At 38.2% G+C, this 23,269-nt stretch overlaps 4 protein-coding genes across 8 annotated transcripts; 2 read left to right on the top strand and 2 right to left on the bottom strand.

The window, feature by feature from the left end:
- Positions 1–1,474: 1,474 nt before the first annotated feature.
- On the top strand, positions 1,475–4,360 carry LOC126794971 (ABC transporter G family member STR-like). Its single transcript, XM_050521777.1, has 4 exons — positions 1,475–1,863; positions 1,952–2,131; positions 2,244–2,512; positions 2,608–4,360. The coding sequence occupies exons 1-4, from the start codon at positions 1,498–1,500 to the stop codon at positions 4,262–4,264; spliced, it is 2,472 nt and encodes an 823-aa protein (XP_050377734.1). The 5' UTR covers positions 1,475–1,497; the 3' UTR covers positions 4,265–4,360.
- Positions 4,361–4,624: 264 nt separating this feature from the next.
- On the bottom strand, positions 4,625–7,089 carry LOC126793809 (TPR repeat-containing thioredoxin TDX). 3 transcript variants are annotated; one of them, XM_050520438.1, is made up of 10 exons: positions 6,944–7,089; positions 6,812–6,845; positions 6,628–6,723; positions 6,458–6,545; positions 6,271–6,351; positions 6,104–6,168; positions 5,870–6,010; positions 5,682–5,795; positions 5,254–5,284; positions 4,625–5,145 (listed from the first exon to the last, which is right to left on the bottom strand). In XM_050520438.1, the coding sequence occupies exons 1-10, from the start codon at positions 7,051–7,053 to the stop codon at positions 4,811–4,813; spliced, it is 1,095 nt and encodes a 364-aa protein (XP_050376395.1). In that variant the 5' UTR covers positions 7,054–7,089; the 3' UTR covers positions 4,625–4,810. The 3 variants fall into 3 exon arrangements, with proteins under 3 accessions (XP_050376395.1, XP_050376396.1, XP_050376397.1); XM_050520439.1 differs by having other exon boundaries at positions 6,812–6,862; positions 6,920–7,084; XM_050520440.1 differs by having other exon boundaries at positions 6,812–6,862; positions 6,923–7,084.
- A 326-nt stretch (positions 7,090–7,415) lies between these two features.
- Positions 7,416–12,044, bottom strand: LOC126794749 (protein TIFY 6B). 2 transcript variants are annotated; one of them, XM_050521521.1, is made up of 7 exons: positions 11,884–12,044; positions 9,379–9,575; positions 8,877–9,124; positions 8,640–8,730; positions 8,248–8,542; positions 8,065–8,125; positions 7,416–7,867 (listed from the first exon to the last, which is right to left on the bottom strand). In XM_050521521.1, the coding sequence occupies exons 1-7, from the start codon at positions 11,966–11,968 to the stop codon at positions 7,765–7,767; spliced, it is 1,080 nt and encodes a 359-aa protein (XP_050377478.1). In that variant the 5' UTR covers positions 11,969–12,044; the 3' UTR covers positions 7,416–7,764. The 2 variants fall into 2 exon arrangements, with proteins under 2 accessions (XP_050377478.1, XP_050377479.1); XM_050521522.1 differs by having other exon boundaries at positions 8,877–9,100.
- A 1,890-nt stretch (positions 12,045–13,934) lies between these two features.
- LOC126793274 (probable serine/threonine protein kinase IREH1) lies at positions 13,935–22,061 on the top strand. Of its 2 annotated transcripts, XM_050519739.1 has the most exons (17): positions 13,935–14,774; positions 15,594–15,658; positions 15,751–15,933; positions 16,025–17,425; positions 17,943–18,115; positions 18,301–18,538; positions 18,756–18,848; positions 18,929–19,069; positions 19,175–19,267; positions 19,629–19,833; positions 20,113–20,198; positions 20,306–20,394; positions 20,924–20,975; positions 21,086–21,142; positions 21,241–21,411; positions 21,522–21,599; positions 21,781–22,061. In XM_050519739.1, the coding sequence occupies exons 1-17, from the start codon at positions 14,114–14,116 to the stop codon at positions 21,862–21,864; spliced, it is 3,870 nt and encodes a 1,289-aa protein (XP_050375696.1). In that variant the 5' UTR covers positions 13,935–14,113; the 3' UTR covers positions 21,865–22,061. The 2 variants fall into 2 exon arrangements, 1 of the variants encoding a protein (XP_050375696.1); XR_007672045.1 differs by lacking the exons at positions 20,924–20,975; positions 21,086–21,142; positions 21,241–21,411; positions 21,522–21,599; positions 21,781–22,061 and having other exon boundaries at positions 19,629–19,860; positions 20,306–20,364.
- Positions 22,062–23,269: the final 1,208 nt, after the last annotated feature.

The raw sequence follows: 23,269 nt of genomic DNA, 5'->3' as shown, positions 1-23,269 counted from the left end.
GAAATTTAGAGAATTATGTAAGACTTATTTCCTCCCTCTGCTTGAAAGATAGTCATATATATATATATATATATATGTCATGAGCTTTATTATAACTAGATTACAAAATTCATTCATCACTTCCACTTAACCAAAGGATCCTAAGCCAAAACCGTAGAAAACAATGAAATTTTGCATAGGAAGATCAAAAGCATTCTCCAAGAAAATTTGTATCTCTCACTTTCGATCTAGCCGGCTAAAGGTGAGAAATTACTATTGTTAGAAGCTAAGCAAGCTAGCTGGCTGATTTACTTTAGCACATTATTGCATATAAATGTACAATTACTTCTACTCTCTTATTTACAAGAACTAACTTTGGAGCTATTGCATATGTTCCAAGTCTGAGAGGCCAAACATTCTAACATTTTCGATATTCCCAGAGTTTGGGAGCGCCATTAGCAACCGATAAAGTGTTGTCAATTGGCATATTAATTAGTTGCAATGGCTTTGTATCTGATGCAGAATGTCACCAGAGAAAAAGCAAATAGCTAGACATGTCCATAGTACACTCCAATTGCATCAAAGAAGAATCCATGCAGGTTCTTAATTAAACCAGGAGAAAAATCCATTTATGACAGCAAGTTGCTCCATCGAATTGTCATAATTTTTGTCATCCAACCACAATCTGAAACAGCCAACTTTGCATTTCTGTGAAGATAACAAATGTACAATAACAATCTCACGATTTTCTTGTATCATTAGACGCATTTTTACCTATTCTGAGCCTCTGAAGTGATATCCAACTGCATTATTTTATAAAGCTTTGATATTCAACTGCATCAAGTTAACAAAATGCATGAAACACATCATAAGTTGGAACATATCAAGGGTACGTTGATCAGAAGAGATCTAATAATGTCATATGCTAATTCGATCATAAACCCTACTATCGAGTTTTAATTCTCTATCATAACTTCGCAGGCCTCTGTTTTTCTGATTTATCACATAGATTTTATTTTACGTACGTGTTTGCTTTCTCATGTACGTCGAAAGATATGAAAGAAAGATCTCATTGTCAACTTGCTAGCTAGTTAGTTCAGAATGAACACTATTATTCGGTGTATTAAAATTGGCAGGAATATTATGAGACATACTTAGCATCGTTTTTAATGTACAATGAAGCAAAAATATAATGAACTATAATTTCGTGATTATCAAAGCTGAATTACTGAAATTCCAAGAATAGCGATGGAGACAGGCCTACTAAAAGGTCATTTTCCATTAGTCCTGCCGTCTGATATCCCTAATCTCCAGCTTCCTTAACTTTGTCCCAATTATCAATCACAACATTCCCATTAACCGTCAGATTAACCGTCACCTTTTGTCCACATTGCACATTGGCTTCTCCTTCTTTTATACCAAGTCACTTTTCACTCTTCAGGTCTCAAAAACTTCTTCAGGGCTTAGCCAAAAGAAGAAGGAGCAAAGAGTGCTTGCCAAGTTGAGCTTAGGAGTATCATGGCAATGGCAAAATCAAAGCCAGGGCGGAATGACAAAAATAGAAGCCTTGAGAGTCTTCTGGACATGGATAAAATCGTTGCTGCAAAGATTTCTGTTCCACTTCAGTTGTCCAAAATGATTCCGGGCCAAGGCCTTGAGTTCAACAACCTTTCATATAGTGTAACAAAGAAGATACAGAAAGATGGAGTTTGGATCAAGAAGGAAGCTTTTCTTCTTAATGACATCTCTGGTCAGGCGATTCGAGGTGAGGTTATGGCCATTATGGGGCCTAGTGGTGCTGGAAAATCCACATTTCTTGATGCCTTGGCAGGAAGGATTGCTCAAGGGAGTCTTGAAGGCACTGTTAGAGTCGATGGAAGAACGGTTAGCACACATACAACGGAAAATCGATGTCCTATATTTCTATTGACATAACAAAACAAAGGTTACATTTTACTCACCACTGTTGCAGGTTACCACAAGCTACATGAAGATGGTTTCCTCTTATGTGATGCAAGATGACCAGTTGTTCCCGATGTTGACTGTGTTCGAAACTTTCATGTTTGCAGCTGAGGTTAGGCTTCCCCCTTCTCTTTCCAAGTATGAGAAGAGAAAGAGAGTCTATGAACTCCTTGACCAGCTCGGCTTGCAAGTAATAAATTCTTACTCTTGCTCATAATTATGATAGTTTAAAAATAAAATAAAAGCAATCTACTTGCATATATAGTGAATGAATGAATGAAAATGGGATTATATATATGCAGACTGCAACACATACATATATTGGTGATGAGGGGAGGAGAGGAGTCTCAGGAGGAGAAAGACGAAGGGTCTCAATTGGAATTGACATCATCCACAAACCTTCTTTGTTGTTTCTTGATGAACCAACTTCTGGTCTCGACTCCACCAGTGCTTACAGTGTAGTGGAAAAGGTGAAAGAAATAGCTAGAGGCGGTAGCATTGTGCTCATGACAATCCATCAGCCTTCATATCGTATTCAAAATCTCCTAGACCGTATGACAATCCTAGCAAGGTAAAACTTTCATTATTCAATACCATGTGTAGTGTTTAACTACGTGCATAAACTTATATACCACATAGTGCTTATATACTGTAATATGGTTGCAGAGGAAAACTAATATATTCCGGAAGTCCGCATGGTCTATCTGCTCACCTTTCTGGATTTGGAAGGCCAGTTCCTGATGGAGAAAACAACCTTGAATATCTCCTGGATGTGATTAGAGAATATGATGAGTCGCATGTGGGACTAGAACCTCTTGTTGTCTACCTCCGCGATGGAATTAAACCCGATCAGATGTCGAAAACCCCTACTGCAAAAACACCAAAGAAGACACCACGAAGTTCTTACAATAAGACTCCTTCGTCCAAGCACATGCTCAGCCTCAGGAGTAAACTTTCTTTCGGAAACTCAACACCTGGACCAGATTCTCGGCCATCTGATGATGATGACGAGGATGATGAATCCGAGGAAAACTTCGACAACTCCCTGGAGAGAAAGACAATTCAGACACCAATGAATCACTTTGGTAGTGGCGTCTATAACCCTCGTTTAGCTTCACATTTCTACAAAGATTTCTCAGTGTGGATATACAATGGTGTCAAAGGAACTCCTCGTCGCCCGCCATCATGGACTCCTGCTAGAACTCCGGGAAGGACCCCCGGAAAGACACCAATCTCGATGTCAGGACTAAGAAGCAGTGTTGTTTCAAGCCATTATGCAACACCTCAACACTATCCTCCTAGACCTAGTAGCACTAAAACCCCTGTTGTCTACAGCCCTTCCATCGATGACTCTTCATATGGACCATCATATGAAGAGTTTGAGATGGAAGAAGCTGAGCTTGATGAGACAGAGCTGGGGCCTAAGTTTGCAAACCCATGGCTACGTGAGGTTGTAGTCTTATCACTGCGTACGGCACTCAATGTGGTTCGCACCCCTGAACTCTTCCTTTCCAGAGAGATTGTGTTGGCTGTTATGGCACTCATTCTATCTTCCCTTTTCGATAACCTACATGCCGAAACCTTCAAAAATGTAAACAGACTTCTAAACTTCTACATCTTTGCTGTTTGCCTGGTCTTCTTTTCCTCCAATGATGCTGTCCCAACTTTCATCCAAGAAAGGTTCATATTCATCAGGGAATCTTCTCATAATGCTTACCGTGCTTCTTCCTACGTCATCTCTTCCCTCATTGTTTACCTCCCATTTTTCGCCGTTCAAGCTTTTACATTTGCCGCCATAACCAAATTCATGCTTCACCTGAGAAGTAGTCTTTTCAACTTCTGGATAATCTTGTATGCCTCACTTATAACCACCAATGCTTATGTCATGCTTGTGAGCGCCCTGGTTCCTAGTTACATCACTGGATATGCTGTAGTGATAGCTACCACAGCTCTCTTCTTCCTCACTTGCGGTTTTTTTCTGAAACGTTCTCAGATCCCAGATTACTGGGTGTGGGTGCACTACATCTCCGCGATCAAGTACCCATATGAGGCAATGCTAACAAATGAATTCCAAGGTAAACATTGCTACAATGGCAATTCAGCAGACCTTACGCCGGGGCCTATCGGAAATGTGCAGTTCAGCAGGTTGCATAACTACACAGATTCAAGTTGCCCGCTGGTCGGACAAGATGTTATCCAGTCAATGGATATCAAGCATGACAGCATTTGGTATAATGTTGGAATATTGCTAGCTTGGGGTGTTCTATACAGGCTCCTCTTCTACGTAGTCCTCAGGTTCTATTCCAAGAATGAGAGGAAATGATCGATGTCTCTATCCAGTCTGACAGTCTCGATCCACTGCCAAGTTCTTTATGTTATCAATCGAAACTTTGAAAAATTAAGAAGATATTGTAAGTACGATTTTTATTTTTTGTGCAAGATTCAATTTGTTGGGTTTATATATGAATAATCATCAACTTCAATTCCTTTCCAAAAAAAAAAACTTCTACTACATTCAACCTACGATTCGGGCAAGCGTATCTTCCTGAACACCATTGTCCGCCGCTCAGAAAAGACTTAGTAGTCAATACGAATCAAAACCAATTTAAGCGGGCATTTCTCTATGAACATCTCAATCTAACGGCCAGGAAATGTACTCATTTCTCTATGAACACCATTAACAAAATCTAAGTAGCCCAGGAAGCCGAATTTTATTTTCGGTAAAACGTACAGATTAGTGATTTTAAGGAGACATGTTTATTTGGTAATTCTACTAGGAATAACAACAAGAGGAACATCTCTTTTGATCAGATCAAACCGTAACTAAAAATGCACCATACAGCAGTATAGATCTTTTTACAAGGATGAATTATGCTGAGCCTGCATATTGTGCGACCTTCTTTTCCAACGCAGCCTTATCAGCACCCACAACCTTGTCAATCTCCTTGCCATTTCTTACAAAGAAAAAGGCAGGAACGCTGCTGATATTATAGCTGGCAGCCACATCTCTTGCTGCATCTATGTCAATTTTCGTAAAAACTACTTTTGGGTACTTTTCAGCTAAGCTTGTATATATTGGAGATATCATACGGCAAGGACCACACCATGTTGCAGTGAAGTAGAGGACTGCTAGGCGCGATGTCCTTGAAGCAGCATTCAACTTTGCCTCAAGTTCACCGCCCGCATGTATACGGATAACTTGCCCTGTTACAAATCTACACCGTCAGGCAATTGCCAACAATGTATATTACGGTAAAGATTTACAAATATCTTTATCTTATAGAATCTGAATGAATAAATCAAACACCATACCATCATTAAGAGCGGACAACGCATCCCGTTCCTGCATGAAAATGAAGGAATTGTGGTTTAGAATGAAGGTTTTGCATCACTTAAACCATTTCAACTTTGCTCTTATCACAAATATATGATGCCTGCCATATCTTATATCTTACATCAGGTCATTCTATCAAAGGGAAAAGCAGACCCCATTGTACCCAAACCAGCCCTCCAGAGAGCAAACCACTAAATGTTCAGCCTATGTGTTCCGCTTCCATATGTAAAATACATATAATCTAGGGGTTTTAGTGAACTGGAACATGTCCCACATAGAAAATTGCAACACACCAGAAAATCAGTACCAAAATAACTCATAGTCTACAGATAGTTTAGTCTTTTTTCCTATTTATGTAGCCTACATTTTGTGTTTTTGGAACCGTCTTTTTATAAACTATACTTACTCGAGCTTCAGCTTGCCTTTGTCTCTCACGTTCGGCCATTTTCATCTCCCTTTCTTTATATAACCGTTGATATTTTTTGCGATGCTCTTCAATTTTTCGGGCATTAGGTTCAACCTGAAATAATAGAAAAACTGTAAAAGGGACCAGGGAAACTGGAAATTTATGCCTCCCAAAATAAGGAAAATCACCTTTTTAAGCACTGATCCAATTTCCTCATCATAATCTAGTTTGGATGCTAAATGCAGGTCACTTGCTGCTTCTTCCCAGTGGCCCAGCATAGCCTTTGCAGTGCCTCTTATTTTATATCCTTTTGCTGAGTCCGGATTGATCTATTACACACACATAAGTTTAATTGCTCAACTGTCTGGTATACAAACTTCCGGTACAAAAATAAGTACACACACAGTAGGGTATCAACCAACCTCTATAGCTGCATTAGCATCACGAATTGCCGCATTTGGTTTGTTCAATTTGACAAAGATACTTGCTGTAAGCGAAAATTTTCCATGAGAATGTTACATATAAGAAAAGAACCATAATGAAGACAAAAGGCACACTTAAACTTGGACAATTAAAATCATGAGATTACCTCTGGATGCTTTTAATATGGCTGAAGTTGGATTCAACATGATGGCTTCTGTTATATGATCTATGGCTTCATCCAGCTTACCTGAAAACAACACACTCCCAATGAAGCCAATATGACGGGAAAACTACGGGCCAACATTATCTTAACAGAAAATGACAAAGCACAATTTCACAAGTCACAACAAGACCTTCAGAAACAGCATCCATAGCTCTCGATTTCGCCAACTGCGCAGCATCCTGCATCTCTTCTGTAACTTCAACCGATGGATCTCCCATCTGCAATCAAAACCAGCACAGCATTTACAGGCAGGATCATAACTTACAGCAGTAACAAAAGATTTAGTTAAAACCGGTTTACCTGTTGAGGAGGATCATTATCAGGCTCCACAACATCAGCATCATCCAACTCAATATCAGATTCAACAATGTCATCATCAGACTGTTCTTTAGTTTCCTGTTACCAACACACCTCATACCCCATAAAAATTTAAACTCGGCATAAAAAAAATTGAAGCTTTATCTCTTACTAAACGAAGACTTACCATTTTTGGGTCTCCTGGGATTCGAGCACCTAAGCTGCAAACAAAGAAGAAAACCCAGATGGCTCAAAAGAAGAACTACAATAAGCATAGCATCATATGGAAGATGAAGAAGAAGAAGAAGGAAGAAGATACCTTTGGAGATAGGACTTGAAGAAAGCAAGAGAAGTGTTGTGAAGGATTGACGGGTTTAACTTGAGTTTAGTAATGAACTCATTGAGTTCGGCTACTTTGGCAGCATCCATTCTTCTCTGTCAGTCCAGAAGACAACCGCTTTTGGTTTGTTCGAAAGAAAGCGCTTTCAAGATTTGTACAAGGTGCTTCTGGAATCGAATTCAGTAGAACAACGGCCCTGGTGGACCCGCGCACCGAAGTATCAACAACACTTTACTTTGCAGTTTCACCCTTTAAAGTTACTGTGGCGGTTTCACTTTACTTTACTCGGTGAACTAATTATCATAGTACACCTGCATCTAACATTGCATTTGTCTAATGTTCAGAACTTCAGATTGATGAACTCAAGGGCATAAATCATAAGAATCAATATTTTGTTCATGTAAGTAAAAGAAGAATCATAAGAATGAATAACATCAAGGCTTTAGCCTTTCGGAAATATTGTTTTGTTTTCTGACATTTTTCTGTTAGTGTAAAATTGTGAATGGTACAAGTCTTACAACAATATTAATACAAATAAAAATATGACCAGTAAATTGACCTTCAATGCAAAGTAAATATGTGTGTGTGTTTTATTTATTTTTACAACAATGGGGGAAGTAAAAATTGAAACACCTGGACCATATATATCTATATATCTGTCATATTTACCTATACCTTCAGGTCGTAAAGTGATCATACAAAGTAAGGAAAGAAAAGTGATTGGTAAAAAATTGAATCATCCAACATCTGCTTAGAATGTGTTGAAGAATTGAGAAGACTTGGAGTCTTCTTCTCGGAGGTTAGGAAGCTGAAGAGTTGAAAGAGATTGTCATGCCCTCGGAACCTGGTGTGCTGCAGTCTGGAGCTTTTTTGCTGAGATTGTATGGCAATGTGCTCGTCATCCTAAGTGAACAAACATGAAGCTCTATGTCAGGCAACTATAGCAAAAACACTTGACTTCTGACTTGAGTTATATGCATTCTCAGAAAATATTGATTCTAATGGAGCATTATAAATAAACGAAGAATGATTATGTGTTTCTCTCTGCAAGTGAATGTAAGCTGGGACTACAGGGAGGTGGAGAAACCCTTGATAATTACCTTTCCTTGCGCTTCTCAAAAAACCGAGCCAAGGAAGCTTTACGAGATTGAGGCACAGGTACTGCAAACACACGATGATATATTTTCAATGAAACATGATAAAAGACATTGTACATTATAGATATAAGTACTAACAGCATGACAGTAATGTTCGGCATAGTAAAAGCAAAGTTAGAAAACTACCTGCTCGAATGAGGTTACTCATAACAGATTGTGATGCCACTTTAGAATGCTCCGGTTTTGACACAGTTATTGCATTGCTGCTACTAAATGCTCCTCCTGGGCAAGAACTCGCATGTGACGTCACAGAAAGAGGGCTTGCCACGCCAGAGATTGATGATGCAATATGAGACTGGTTCCCAAATAAGCCATCACCTATGGAAGGACTAGTGAATGGTGTTTGCACTTGAGCTGTGGAAGGTAGCTTATTCAGAGCTGGAGAAGATCCATTTCCAGCCAGCGACATAATAGCATGGGCCTGTATATAGTATAAACGAAAAAAATCATTAGTAATTGTACAATAATCTTTTCACCTAAGGTACGCTATATGAGCAGAAGAGACAGATTATATATACCTTCTCAGGGGATATATCATGATATAAATTCACAGCACCAGCATAGAAAATTGTTAGCTGAGCAGGCACCGCTGAAGAGTTGGATACATTCCTACATAAAAAACTCAACTTAGCCCCTAGGATTTTCTTCAAACAAAATTTTGATTTAATTACTTCAGTAAATTTCTTTAAGTAATGAAATTTTAGATTTTGAGTATAACTATGGTATGAAAACGGAATCTGATATAAGTAAAGTACCTGAGATCAGTGGTACCAACTACCGAACATTTAGACGGAAGAGCAGATATAGGGGTTATAATCGGAACTCCTGCAAACGACTGTGGTTTGATTGTTGAACCAACCATGACTTTCGGCCCAAAATTATTGTGTTGTAGAACAGGAGTACTCAATGAAATAGGAATTACTTGATAGGTGCTTCGGTGTTGCATAGGATAGACTTTCATCCCATAGTAGTTTCCAGCCTGCTTCTCATGAATGAAATTTTTCTACCAAAAGTATAAGAAGATGCAGGCAAATTAGGTTCAAACAGAACAAGGATTCAAACTTCAATAGTGTTTCCCAAGAAATACAAACAAGTAAGAATACTTTCCGAAGTCCTGAATACTGACCAAATTATTGTTTTATGCGAAGATATAAATTTTTCACACAACATCATTTTCTTTGGGAATAAAATAATTGGTCGAAATGCATAACTTTGATAAATAGGGGATAAAGAGATTCTGCAGTCAGGTGGATGTACCTGGATTGCACCGGAGAATGATTTCTGGCTAGAATCAAAAGCATCAGCAGTTGATATAGTCATGAATGAAGATGTGTCGTGAACACCTTTTCTTGGCATCTCTTCCTGAGGAGCTGTGAAAGATAGGAACTGATGAGATCCAGAACCCTTTTTTGAAAATGACCACTGCATACCTGAATTTGAGCTTCTTGGTACTACTGCAGAAACAATAAAAATGGAGCACCAAATCAATTAATTACTCTTCAAATAATTGATCTTCAATTGAGGACAACAATTTACAGTCATCATGTAGATGATTGCTCAATATACCTCATAAATCTGGTAAACTTTAGGTTACAAACAAAAGCATCTATATTTTGACGCCAACAAGAAACATACTTTCTTGCAATATAATCATAATTTATATTAATAGACCCCAAAAGTATTCTCAACATGGTCATTGCATCTGTCAACCAATCTAGCAGATGAACAATACTATTAATATAAAGCTTCTTAAATAAAATAGATTACTACAGACAATGCAAAATTGCGAATGCAGACACATCGTCAGCTTCAGCTCACAATTTTTACTACATAAATTGGGAAAGAGAAACAGAACAGCCAATGAATGCCATTTACACTCTTAAACAACTAGCAAACCATCATCCACCCTAAGAAAATTTTGAGCTGCACGCTTTGTGTGCATTAGGACTTTGAGTATTATAATCACTAATCAGTACTGTACTCTTTACTAGATTTGTTTAATCAACTGTGTATTCTATTATAATCACTAATCAGTCTATACTCTTTTGAAGGTTCGGAATTGGAGTAGAGGACAAGTCATGAAGATTATATATGCAAAAGGAGTGAAGAACAAGCTAAGGGAGAGTATTGAAGTTGTTTCCTAGTTGAACTAGGAAACTGTCAAGGCAAGTCTTATTCACGGCAAAGAATGTTATATATTTGGGAATATATATTTAGTTAAATGGTGTTTGGAAATTGTTATAGAAAAGGGTTTTAGAATAAAATTTGCATTCCATATTTATGTGGATTTTCCCTTTTCTATATAAAGTAGTATTAGGAAGGGATTTAGGTTTAATTCTAATTGGTACTAGGGTTAAGTTGTGATGTTTACCGTGAGTCATAAAAGACATATATATATATATAGGAAGTCGGTTGGCTGTCCCAGTGATACACACGGACAAAAGAAAAAAAGGTGAAAACAAGAGAGAAAAATTTCACATCAAATAAGAGTTTTGTGACATGAGATCTTATTGACTCCATTGAAGACCTTAGTGTCAACATCGACAAGCTCATTGAAGTTGATGTATGTGTGATTACAACGTTCTTAATGAGGTTGTGTTGGCACTCGAAGCAACGATCTTAGTGAGATTATTTCATACTTTATCGTGACTATCAAGTAAGAAATATTTTAATTTTGAGAATATTATTAGTATTTAGTAAGTTGTAATCATTGTAATATCGTTTATTTAATAAAATAATAATATTATTCTACATATTTCACTGCTATTACTTGTTATTATTCTATCTTGTATTTTTATCTTTATCAGATTAGATTAATCAATTACTTAGTCTATTATAAATATACGTAACATTCGGACAGGCAAGACTCTTTACAAAGACATATTTAAGTAGTATTATATATAATTAGGATCCATATGTCCTTGTTATCAAAAGAATAGCTCAATCAGATCGCTTTATGATATTTCTTAATGTACTTAAATCTATAATGAAGCTCATTTCAATATTGCTCAAGCTTTTAAAATAATAAGTGTTGTAGCTGTAGTAGCTGGCTTGCTTGGCCTGGATTAGTATTATATATCAATTGTCCATATGCAAAGCCAACGTGACACGTTGCTTTAATACCTAGCATTTCTTGCGCACGTTAGTGAATAAATAAATTATAAGCCAACAAAATAGCATATGAAGAATGCAAACAATTCTGGAAAGAAACAAGGCACATTTCAAAAGAAATCTAGTATTAAATCTAAAACCATGTTCCTAGTTTCAATCACCGGCAAAAACAAACTCAGCAATTTTATCTGACTGACTGATAGACCCACAAGTCATACCAGAAGCCCTAATTTACCTTTAGGTAATATACCTACGGACCTACCTTATAGTTAATTCCCGTGCAGCTTATATGCTTCACTTATATACTGTTAAATTATAAGGCCTCTTTATGATAACTGCTTCCTCTAACAGAATCCAAATTCAGAAAGAACTGATTACTTATAGAGCATAGTTACTCAAAGTAACTACATGTATCCGTTCAGAATGGATTAATCAAAGATTAGACTGATACTTGGTAATCTGTTTCTTACCCCACAGTTTTCCGCTAACTAATTAAACAGAGCACAAGCTCAAAAACCCAATAACAAAACAATGAACTCCATCATAAAGTGCAAGAATTTCAGCAAGTTAAGAAACAGTTGATGTAGCAATAGTACTATAAGCAATTAGAAAACAGTAAAAAATAAAAAATAAAGGGAAAGGAAAGCAGACCTGAATTCTTGGGTTCAACACTGGCTTCCTCTTTCACAGTTACACAGCTCTTCTCTGGACTCAAACCCAAGAAATCCCTCTCCATTTTCAGCTCAAACCACAAAGATTTGCAGAGCTAAATGACAGCAGCAAGTGAAAAAGTAACCTCAATATTTTCAAAGCCAAAAGCCCAAAACAAGAACAGGGTCTCTTATTTGAATCGTAATTGGAACTTCCTACAGTTACCAGAAAAAACCTCCTGAACCAGGAAAGATCAAAGACGAAAGCTTTGACTAAAACTGAGCTCAACAACTTGTTTTCAAATTTTTAACTGGGTGAGGGGAGTTATATTAACCCAAAAGTTGTCATTTTATGGTGACCGGCTGGTCAGTCGGAGACCGGGAGGTACCGGTTTAATAAAACCACATGCAGCACTGGAGTCGAAGCCTCGTACCTGGGTTTTTGAGAGTGGGGGAGGGGCTGTGGGCGTGACGCGTGTGACAAACTTCGGATTTAATACTTAATTTTTTTGTGATAAAAATTGCATAATTTTTTGGTGCTATGTTTGTCTTTACCGTTGTGTTTCCTCGTTGGATTTGTCGCAGCTCGCTTGCTTGATAATTCATGATGATTTGCAGTAGGATTATCAGATTGGTTCGTCTGTTCATCATAGATTATTACGAGTATGTAAGTATCGTAGTGACTATCTGTAAATTTTTAACTACGTATCATTCAATCATAAGATGTGTTATTTTAAAAAAAATTTATTGTACATATCTAATACCATGACATAACATGCGGAAAGAACTCATATTATTAAATTTAGCAAACATGTCGGTGGATGAGGAAAAAACAAATGCTTGACCTACTATATAATAGGACCGTGGAACATGCTTATTATGTATTCACATTATAGAAATTCAGTTTGGTCAGTCCAAGCAAAATAGAAAGAAAGAAAATACATCAGGGCATAGTTTCCAGAGCTTGGTGGTAAAATTAAAATGGTCTCGAGTCTTGACAGTCAAGGAAAGCATTCTGCATAGAGTGCATGCTGCAATAAAATAACAACTCTCATATATACTGTATTCTTGTTTTCCAGTAACAACAACAACTATTTAGAAAAAGAAAAATCACTGTGTGTGTATGGTGTACATGTACAATTGTGTCCCAGTTAGGTTATCTCATTTCTTTTATGGGCCAATGGCTTTGTTCTGAGCTAAATGATACCCCCCCCAGCGGATAAGCCCATTCAAAGACCAAAAGGTTCCTAGATTTTAGTGAAATTTCCCTCAGGGTTCAAGCCCATCTAAATCATCACCTAGGTGGACCTGGGCCTGTGTGGGCTCAGTGAAAGTGAGGCGGGCTGTGAAACCAATACCGAACGGGGAACCCCTCAATTATGTAAATTGATAATGGATAAGCTAGAATAACTAGGTGGGCTGTATGGTTTCATGCTTTACTCCTCCCTTTGTTCATAGCATTCCCCTTGGATCAACTGGAGGGGAGCATCATGGACAGTTTGGGCACATTTTCAAAGTCAATATGCTCTTTTCTGTATCTTCATTTTCTTCTTTCTAAGGCAAGAATTTCCTAAAAATTACTTTACTTGAGTACTATTCTCTCTATTAGAGTCCTTACCTAATTAACACGTTGAATATATTTTTCCACATTTCTTTATTCGCACTTTTTGAATTCATGTTCACCTTCAAATTAACAATTTCAATCCACCAAATCGACCACCATTTTATTAATTACTCAACACGTGTCAAACAACGATGAGCGAAGATGCCAACAAATAAACGTCCCAAATATTTAGTGAACTGATAATGTATTTAACGTCAATTAATGAACAACAAACTCACGATCAATCAATACCGAACCTAAGCTCAATTCGAACACAATCAGAAAATTCACTCTCCAACCTTTTTTCCAATCTTAAAAATAAGAAACTTCATAAAATGAAATAAAGAAATCGTTTTGGGTAAATCGTAAATTGATTAACTTGTATAATTAAAACGTTTTTATCCACTTTGCACTATTAACGCGCCTATACCGATGGCTTTTGGATTCGACAGTCGCGTTTTGTTTCCCTGTGCTGTAATCTTCACACCCCTCTTTCTTCTCCGCATTCAAATTCTCACTCTCTCCATTCCTCAACTTCTTCTTCTTCTAAAAAGCATAGCAGCCCTAGGCTCCCATGCTAGCTAGGGCTGCGTCATCAATTTCATAAGCCCCCTAAACCTCTCTAACAATGGTGTTCAAGGGAAGGTTCTTCTCCTCCAAGAAATCAGACTCCTCCAACAGTCCCGATGCCTCCAACAACAGCCCTCGATCGCTCGGCTCCAATTCCCCTAGCAGATCCGATAAGAAGAAATCCAAATCCGACTCCAAAGCCTCCGCCGTCTCCGCCGCCTTCGGTGGCTCCAGTCGTCAAGCGCAAGTCAAAGACGCCGCGAAGAAGAAGGACGCCAAAGGCAAAGACAAGGACACTCAGCCGAAAACGCCGATCAAGTCCAGCTTAGCGGGATTGAGTTCGATGACGACGGCGGAGCCGGCGTCGGTGTCTCCCATTCTGGCGTCGTCGCTCGGGTTGAACAGGATAAAGACGAGATCGGGACCGCTGCCGCAGGAGAGCTTCTTCGGGTTTAGGGGAGACAAAGGCTCGGCGTTGGGGTCTAGTAATCTGTCGAGGCTGGTCGCCGGCGATGGTAGCTCAGGGTTGAAGAAGAAGGAGGCGGCGGCGAGTCTGACCAGGACGGGGTTCAATGAGAGTGTGACGAGTGGGAGCTGGCTTGATAATGCTGGCAGTAATTCGGATAGTATGTCTACTAGTAGTGTGCCTTTCAGAGATCAAAGCCCGAATGTGGCTGCGCCGCCGTCGCAGAGTGGCGGAGAATCCTCAGCAGAAGCTGGTAGTGGTTTTGAGCAAAGCACTGTGGTTTCTTAATGAATTTATGCTGATTTATGTTTATGATCTAGTAACTGGTAGTGTTTTGAGCTTTAGGACTTAGGAAGCACATGGCATTGAGACACTGCTATAGGGAGTACCTGTAAATCATTTTAGTGATCAAAACTAGTAAATGTTTACAAATTTATAATATGAACTTAGATGATTGTAGAGTTTGAGGGAGCTAAGGAATCATATGGTACTCGTAATAGACATCGTAACTCCTGGGTAGGTATCTCTGCGTTTGGATGAAATCAAGAGTTTACTGTGGAAAGGAATATATCTGTACGTTCAGCCGGAAATTGAAATGATCAAACAATGAGCAGTAATGAACTGGGGGAATGTGTCTAATTTCGGTGCAGGAACTAACATGCCTAACAATACTGTAAACTATTTGATCAAAATTATATTTATAGTAAACTTTGCTTGCTGTTTCTTATTTAGTTGGAAATAGCAGTGAGTATCGTTATAGGATCCTTACAGAAAGTGGAGAACTTGTCAAAGATCTGAAGAAGCCATAATTGCACTTATACTTGGCACAGAAATCTAAGACACATAATAGCCAAATTATGAACTTTTATATTTTAGATGCTTTGTTCATGTGAACATTTTCTTGAATGTTTTTCCTTTTGCTGTCAAATCTTCTGGTTTTATAGTTTTATAATTGAGTATGGTGACAATAGTTACTACAATGTTACCTCTGCCTTATTCAGTAATGAGTGATATACCTGTTATGGGTTTGTTCCTAAGGAATGGCCTTTGATACTTCAATCATCCTTTACAGCAAGAAAGATAGCATCTAGAGGTCGCTCTGGAGTCTTGACAAGTTCAGAACTTTGCACACCAGAGGTAACAAATTTCCTCCTTTTTTTATTCCCACTGGTATCTACTATATAATAGTTCTTGTCGTAATGTGTTGGCACTTGATATGTACTTTCTAGCCTTCATATGATTGTGAAAATCCCAAAGAGTCTGAATCTCCCCGTTTTCAAGCTATACTGCGGTTAACGAGTGCACCAAGAAAGAGGCATCCTGCAGATATCAAAAGTTTTTCCCATGAACTAAATTCCAAAGGTGTGCGGCCTTTCCCAATTTGGAAGCCTCGAGGCTTGAACAACATTGAGGTAATAATGTTTTCCTCTTGCACAATATCATAGGCGTAAATGAAATCTCCTCAGAAGTTTGACCTAATTGTACTCACCTTGGTTGATGCAGGAAATATTGGTTGTGATTCGTGCAAAATTTGATAAAGCAAAGGAAGAAGTAAACTCGGATTTAGCTGTATTTGCAGCAGATTTGGTTGGTTTTCTTGAAAAAAATGCAGATACTCATCCAGACTGGCAGAGAACCATTGAGGACTTACTGGTTTTAGCTCGAAGTTGTGCAATGACATCATCAGGAGAGTTTTGGCTTCAGTGTGAAAGCATAGTTCAGGAATTAGATGATAGACGTCAAGAACTTCCTCCGGGTACTCTTAAGCAGCTTCACACCCGAATGCTTTTCATACTGACTAGGTGTACCAGGTTGTTGCAGTTCCATAAGGAAAGTGGATTGGCTGAAGATGTACCTGTTTTCCAGCTTCGTCAATCGAGAGTTCTGAATTCTGTAGATAAAAGACTTAATTCTGCTGATAAAAGGATTCCTCCAAATGCGTTAAAGGATACAAAAAGTTCAAGTTTTACAAAGACATCTAAAGCAGCTTCAGCTAGGAAATCTTACAGTCAGGAGCAGCATAGCTTGGATTGGAAGAGAGACCAATCAGACCATGTAATTCCACAACCTGCGATTTATTTCCCGCCTCCTGCCGATCTCCCCTCGATGATTTTAGAATCTCCTGCTAGCAGGGATCAAATTGCCTCATGGAAGAAATTCCCATCTCCAGTTGGAAAAAACATGAAAGAAGTTTCTAAGGTTAAGGATCAGAAGGATATTAAGGTTGAGCAGTCGAAGGCTTCAGACCACAGGAGGACTTCTGAGATTGATCAGACTCCTGTGAAACCTGTCGAGCCTTCTGCCAAGGATTCTCATGAACCCAAGCACGGACACAAAGCTTCTTGGGGTTGGGGATATACTCCTACTGGATCTGATGACACTTCTATAATTTGCCGCATATGTGAGGATGAGGTTCCAACTTCAAATGTGGAAGATCATTCAAGAATTTGTGCACTTGCTGATCGATGTGATAAGAAAGGTCTAAGTGTCAATGAGCGTCTCATCAGAATCTCCGATGCTCTTGAAAAGATGATGGAATCCTTTACTCAAAAGGATACCCAGCCTGGCATAGGAAGTCCAGATGTTGCAAAAGTAACAAATTCGAGTGTGACTGAAGAATCTGACGGTCTCTCTCCTAAACTCAGTGATTGGTCCCATAGAGGCTCTGAGGAAATGCTTGATTGTTTCCCAGAAGCTGACAATTCATCTTTCATGGAAGACCTGAAGGGTTTGTCTTCCATGTCATGTAGAACTCGTTTTGGGCCCAAGTCTGATCAAGGAATGACCACATCATCTGCAGGTAGCATGACACCTAGGTCTCCGTTATTGACTCCAAAGGCCAGTCACATTGACTTGCTACTGGCAGGCAAGGCTTCTTTCTCTGAGCAAGATGATCTTCCTCAGGTAGCTTTTATATACTTTGTTTTGTGATTACTCTTTGCACCTGAAGTTTCTTAGACACATACTGTACTTGTGATTCTTGGGATGCAATGGAAGGATAGAGGCTTACAATATCAGCTGCATCTTTGTCAAGTTTTAAATGCATAAATTATATTGTCTCCAAGACCTAAAAATATATATTTTCGAAGGACATAGAAATTAGAAACATCATACATTTAGCGATGTTGGTCTTCATGCTGTAGAAGGAATCTCTGATATATAGCTACATAACCATTTGCAAACATATACTTATGTGCATGTCTCTAGCGTCTTCATGATCCATATATCATTTGGGATTACTGGATTACCCCAAAGAAAGAGGTGTTGTATCATTATATCTTGAAAGTAGCATGAATCGACAAAACTTACGTGAACTTTGTGTGCTCTCTTGCTGGCGTTGTTTGCTCTCTGTTACCGTACTGTGTTCGTCGAAGCTCCTTTCAATTTTTTTAATCAACTTATTTCTTTTTATATGATGCAGATGAATGAACTTTCTGATATTGCCCGTTGCGTGGCAAATACACCTTTGGAGGATGATCGTTCCATGCCATATTTGCTGACTTGTCTTGAAGACCTGAGAGTTGTTATTGACCACAGAAAGTTTGATGCACTCACGGTGGAAACATTTGGGGCACGCATTGAGAAGCTGATCCGGTAGGTACTTGCGGCTATTTTGAATATTTTTTACCTACTCTGTAAAGTGTTAATTAAATTTCCTTGAATTATGGATATGCAATTCTCCTGAAGAGTTAATTAAGCAATTTATATAAAATCTTAACAGCTTTGTGACACTTGTTCTTCGATTTGATATATACAATTGTGTTCCTTTGATGCTTTAGGGAGAAGTACTTGCAGCTTTGCGAGTTAGTGGAAGATGAAAAGGTTGATATATCAAGTACCGTAATTGATGAAGATGCTCCTCTTGATGATGATGTGGTTCATACGAGCCCTATACATTTTTCCAAGGACCGAACATCTATAGACGATTTTGAAATTATCAAACCCATAAGCCGTGGGGCATTTGGACGAGTTTTCCTAGCTAAAAAGAGAACAACAGGGGATCTTTTTGCAATTAAGGTACTTGTGAGTTGTGACAAGATACCTAATATCTTGTTTATCTCGGTGCTTGTTTTGACACTTGTTTTGGTTGAGCGCCTCTTTTATATTCTGTATTATTTACACTTAACAGGGTTTTTGCTTTTAGTGGATAATTTCTGCTATGCTCAACTTTATTATTTTTCATAGTTTCTGAATGTAATCTGTTTTTCTGTTCTTTTCTGCCATTTTCTTACAGGTTCTTAAAAAGGCAGATATGATCCGTAAAAATGCTGTTGAAAGTATATTAGCAGAACGGGACATCTTGATATCAGTCCGCAATCCTTTTGTGGTGAGCATATGTGCTAGAAGTGTTTTTACTTTGCAGGGTGAGACATTTTTCTCATTCTCACATGATTTGTGTTGTTTCAGGTTCGATTCTTCTATTCTTTTACTTGCCGCGAAAATTTGTATCTTGTGATGGAGTATCTAAATGGAGGAGACTTGTACTCCTTGTTGAGAAATTTAGGTTGCTTAGACGAGGATGTCGCTCGTGTATATATAGCTGAAGTGGTAAGAACTTGCATCCTTTGGTTGCAGTGGCCCAAGTTTATAGTCCAAGTAGTAGTTGTCTTTAATTATTTTTTAATTTTATTTTTTTACTTTTTTTGGTTTCAGGTGCTCGCATTGGAATATTTGCATTCACTTAGTGTGGTTCATCGTGATTTAAAGCCTGACAATTTATTAATTGCTCATGATGGCCATGTTAAGGTAGTGATTTGTTGGATGCTTTATAGCTCAAGGTTTCTATTTCAGTTTCAATGCATAGCGGTTCTGAACTTCTGATACAGTTGGATTCATCTACCTTATTCAGTTAGGCCTTTGATTAGATTGATATTGGTTGTTGGTTTTGATAAGATATTTTGGTGCTGGGTGGGCGTTGAGGTGAAGGTGTGAGAATGTATCTATCTAATTCTGCTGCTATTGTCACTGTTACTGTTACCTATTCACTTTTTTTATTCTTCTTTTACCTTTCCATAATTTCACTAAATGTCTTTGATATTGTCATCCATTTTAATCATTGTCCCTTTCTCCCTTCCCAACTTTATACATTTTGTTATCTACTGAGCAGTTGACAGACTTTGGGCTTTCAAAGGTTGGTCTCATCAACAGCACTGATGATTTATCTGGTCCAGCGGTTAGTGAGACCTCCCTACTCAGGGTAGATGAACCCGAACTGTCTATGTCTGAGCATCAGCGAGAAAGGCGAAAGAAACGGTCTGCTGTGGGTACACCTGACTATTTGGCACCAGAGATACTGTTAGGGACAGGACATGGTTCGTATAGCCTTTTCTTAGTTTAAGGTGCTGCTATTTTCTTAAAACAGTAAAATTTAGAAGAAAAAAAATAGACCTCTTGATCTTGATACCTGGCAATATTATAAAGTTGGGGGGTATTGCATGGAAGTTGGACTAGCTCAAGTAAGTAGGCATCCAAGTATAATGTGCATGTATTTAAGGGGAAACATCCAGAACACTCTTGTATTTTCATTGGTTGATTAATAAAGTTATAACATCTTGATCTTAACAATGTGTTGTCTGTTCTTTGTTCCACAGCTGCAACTGCTGATTGGTGGTCTGTTGGGGTCATTTTGTTTGAATTGATTGTTGGCATTCCACCCTTCAATGCAGAGCATCCTCAGGTTAGTACCTTGCTTCTAATATGTGATAATACATGGATTAATGTTTGCTCTGAACACAACATAAATTGCTTCAGTTGTTTGATCCATTATTATTTGTGTGCTTGAAGACAATCTTTGATAATATACTCAACCGAAATATACCTTGGCCTCGGGTACCTGAAGAATTGAGTCCTGAAGCCGCAGATCTTATTGATCAGTAAGTAATTCATCTGAGATCTTTTTAACTTTTGTGATTGCTTCATGAGGAGTATGTACATGTTTAATCTGATGTCAGCATCTCTAGAAGATCACCCTTGGTAAATGAGTCCAACTGCTTTGACAGTTAAGACCATCAATTAGCCAATTTGGTTGCTCAACTGGTTTTAAGTCTATGTATAAGATTCTGATATCAAGATTTTGGAACTTAGACAATGATTACTAATTAAATTGGGGAAGTATTCGGAGGCAGCATATGTAACTTGCAAATAGATATTAGAGTTGGACTGAATTCCAAGTTAGGTCCATGGGTTACAGTAATCAAGTAGTAAGGCAGCATCCTTTTTCCCTTAAATTTACCAATAGAATTCTGAAACATGGAAGATCTATGAAGACACGTGTTTTATTCTACATGATTTCAGTATCTTATCGAAGGGAATAAATTACTTGCCTAATGAATAATGAAGTGTGATCATGTATCCACAAATTTGTATTCTTTGTTTAATAATGCTGGTACAACTGGTTTCAAGATTATTGACAGAAGATCCTAATCAGAGACTTGGAGCCAGAGGAGCATCAGAGGTAATTGTGGTTCCTTTGTTAGTTTGAATTAGAACAATACAACATCAATTTTCCAGTACATGATTTCAGAATCCTCATACATAAGCTAATAGATCTAAATCATGATACAGGTAAAGCAGCATCCTTTCTTTAAGGATATCAACTGGGATACCCTTGCCAGGCAAAAGGTATGCTATATAATACATAAATCTTGAACACAGAGATGCAGATTTTTGAAGCATTAGGTTAGATTGACACTACTTTGTTATGATCTCTGTCCTTCCAGGCTGCGTTTGTTCCATCTTCAGACAGTGCAATGGACACCAGTTACTTCACCAGCCGATACTCATGGAATCCTTCAGATGAACACGTTTATCCAGCTAGCAATCTTGATGATTCCAGTGATGCTGATAGCCTAAGTGGCAGCAGTAGTTTGAGCAACCGTCATGATGAAGTGGTATGTTAATCATAGAAACCAGTGCTACATACTATGGGATAATATTTTGATAATTTGCCGTGGTTTGTAAGGTCTGCAGAACTGACATGATCTTTGGGAGATATTCACAGGTTGATGAGTGTGGAGGCCTTGCAGAGTTTGAGTCTGGCTCGTCTATCAATTACTCTTTCAGTAATTTCTCATTTAAGGTAATTTCTTGTTTGAGTGGATTGATATTTCTTCTGATAATCATCTCTAAATTGACTAGTCAAGGGGTGCTTGTTGTTGCTGTTATGTGGACATAATTCGTTCGTTACCTTGCTCCTTTTCTCTCTCTCTCTCTCTCTTTTTTGTTGGTAAGCTATCTTACCTGTGTGATTGTTGCTTTAGAATCTCTCCCAGCTTGCGTCAATCAACTATGATCTGCTTTCAAAGGGCTTTAAGGATGATCCTTCGTCAAATCGCAGTGCATAACCTCTGCTCCCTACTCTGGGAAAAACTGAGTTTGGGGTTCTGTCATTACATTAATTTGAGGGGCATTTTTGGGGCCTGAGCAGGGAGCTCCTCTGTGTTGTTTGTATACCATTGTACATATATGATCAAAGGAATTATGGTTTCCCTTTTTCATTATATATATATATATAATGTGCAGTCAAGCAGTTAAGCTATCATCGTTTGGATATGATCATATGATGGTGGAACTAGTTTGGATCTTTTGGATGTGTTACTCTTTCTCACACATATAAGGTAACATGTCCACACACGGGTCTCAACGTTACCGTTAGAGTCGTTCTTTTGTGGGTTGAGGATGTTAATGTAATCTAACTAATTGTCCATGGCAATGTCAACACAACTTTTTTAACTGATGTAAAACTTCTTGACAAATTTTATATTGAAACGAATGATTGTAGACAATAAACATCTAGGCGCCTAGATGTATCCTTAGTGTTAACTATAAGGAATCATTCGTTTCACCATGTTTGCCACAAGATCATGCTGGGCAAAGTTGAACTTGTTTTAATCAAGTTCCATATGATTGTCCAATTTGCAAATCTTGCAAAGCTTTTGTACGATCGCTTTCGTGTCCAGAGGCATTTCGATTTTACATGAGAACGGCAGAATATGACAGAACCAGAGGACGAAAACGATCCCATATTGGATAAAAGAAACCTCCAAATTTGTTTCCTTTCTTTTCTTGCTACTCATTTTAAATTCCAGAGGCTTTGGATGCCAACAAATTTGAGCCATAATTTTAGGACCACTCTCAGTGCATCAGACTGTCTGCTCACTTTCCCACACCACTTCAATAGAACAGTTTGGTCCACCATAGAATTGCTTTCTTCATCATCACCACTGGACTTGAAACTCAAATTTTGAATTCTGGGTAAAGGGGCAGGCATCTTCTATCAGAAACCCATGCAGAGAGCCAGAGACTCATCTGCAGTTTTATGATTTTGACTTGCATGTATGATTCTTTCATGATATGTAAGCTTTGCTTCCAACTTGGAAGTTGGAATATGGTTACCAAAATTTTAATGAGAAGCATCTGAGCTTTGCTTCAAGCATAAATTCTCACCAAAGTTTGACGCATACGTGAATGTATGTTGTTTTGCGACAAAGCCAAGTGGGGCATTCACATGATGAATACTTGAATAGACTTCACAACTAACATATGAGGCCAAGAATTCTCACTATTTCTTAGATTCATGCACCAAATTCAATTCAGTGGGATCTTTCATTCACATTTTTTTCCATCAAGAACGCTTTATAAAACATTTGGACTTCCCAACTGAAAACATCTCAATTTCAATAGCTCAGTAGTTGTGTACCCAATAAAGGCAAGAGACAAAAGGTGAATTAGTAATTACAGCAACCCCAT

The sequence above is a fragment of the Argentina anserina genome, chromosome 5, assembly GCF_933775445.1.
Source record: "Argentina anserina chromosome 5, drPotAnse1.1, whole genome shotgun sequence".
NCBI classification, from domain to species: domain Eukaryota; kingdom Viridiplantae; phylum Streptophyta; class Magnoliopsida; order Rosales; family Rosaceae; genus Argentina; species Argentina anserina.
Note: the sequence above shows the minus strand (reverse complement) of the source record. Positions and strands in the feature narration are given on the sequence as shown.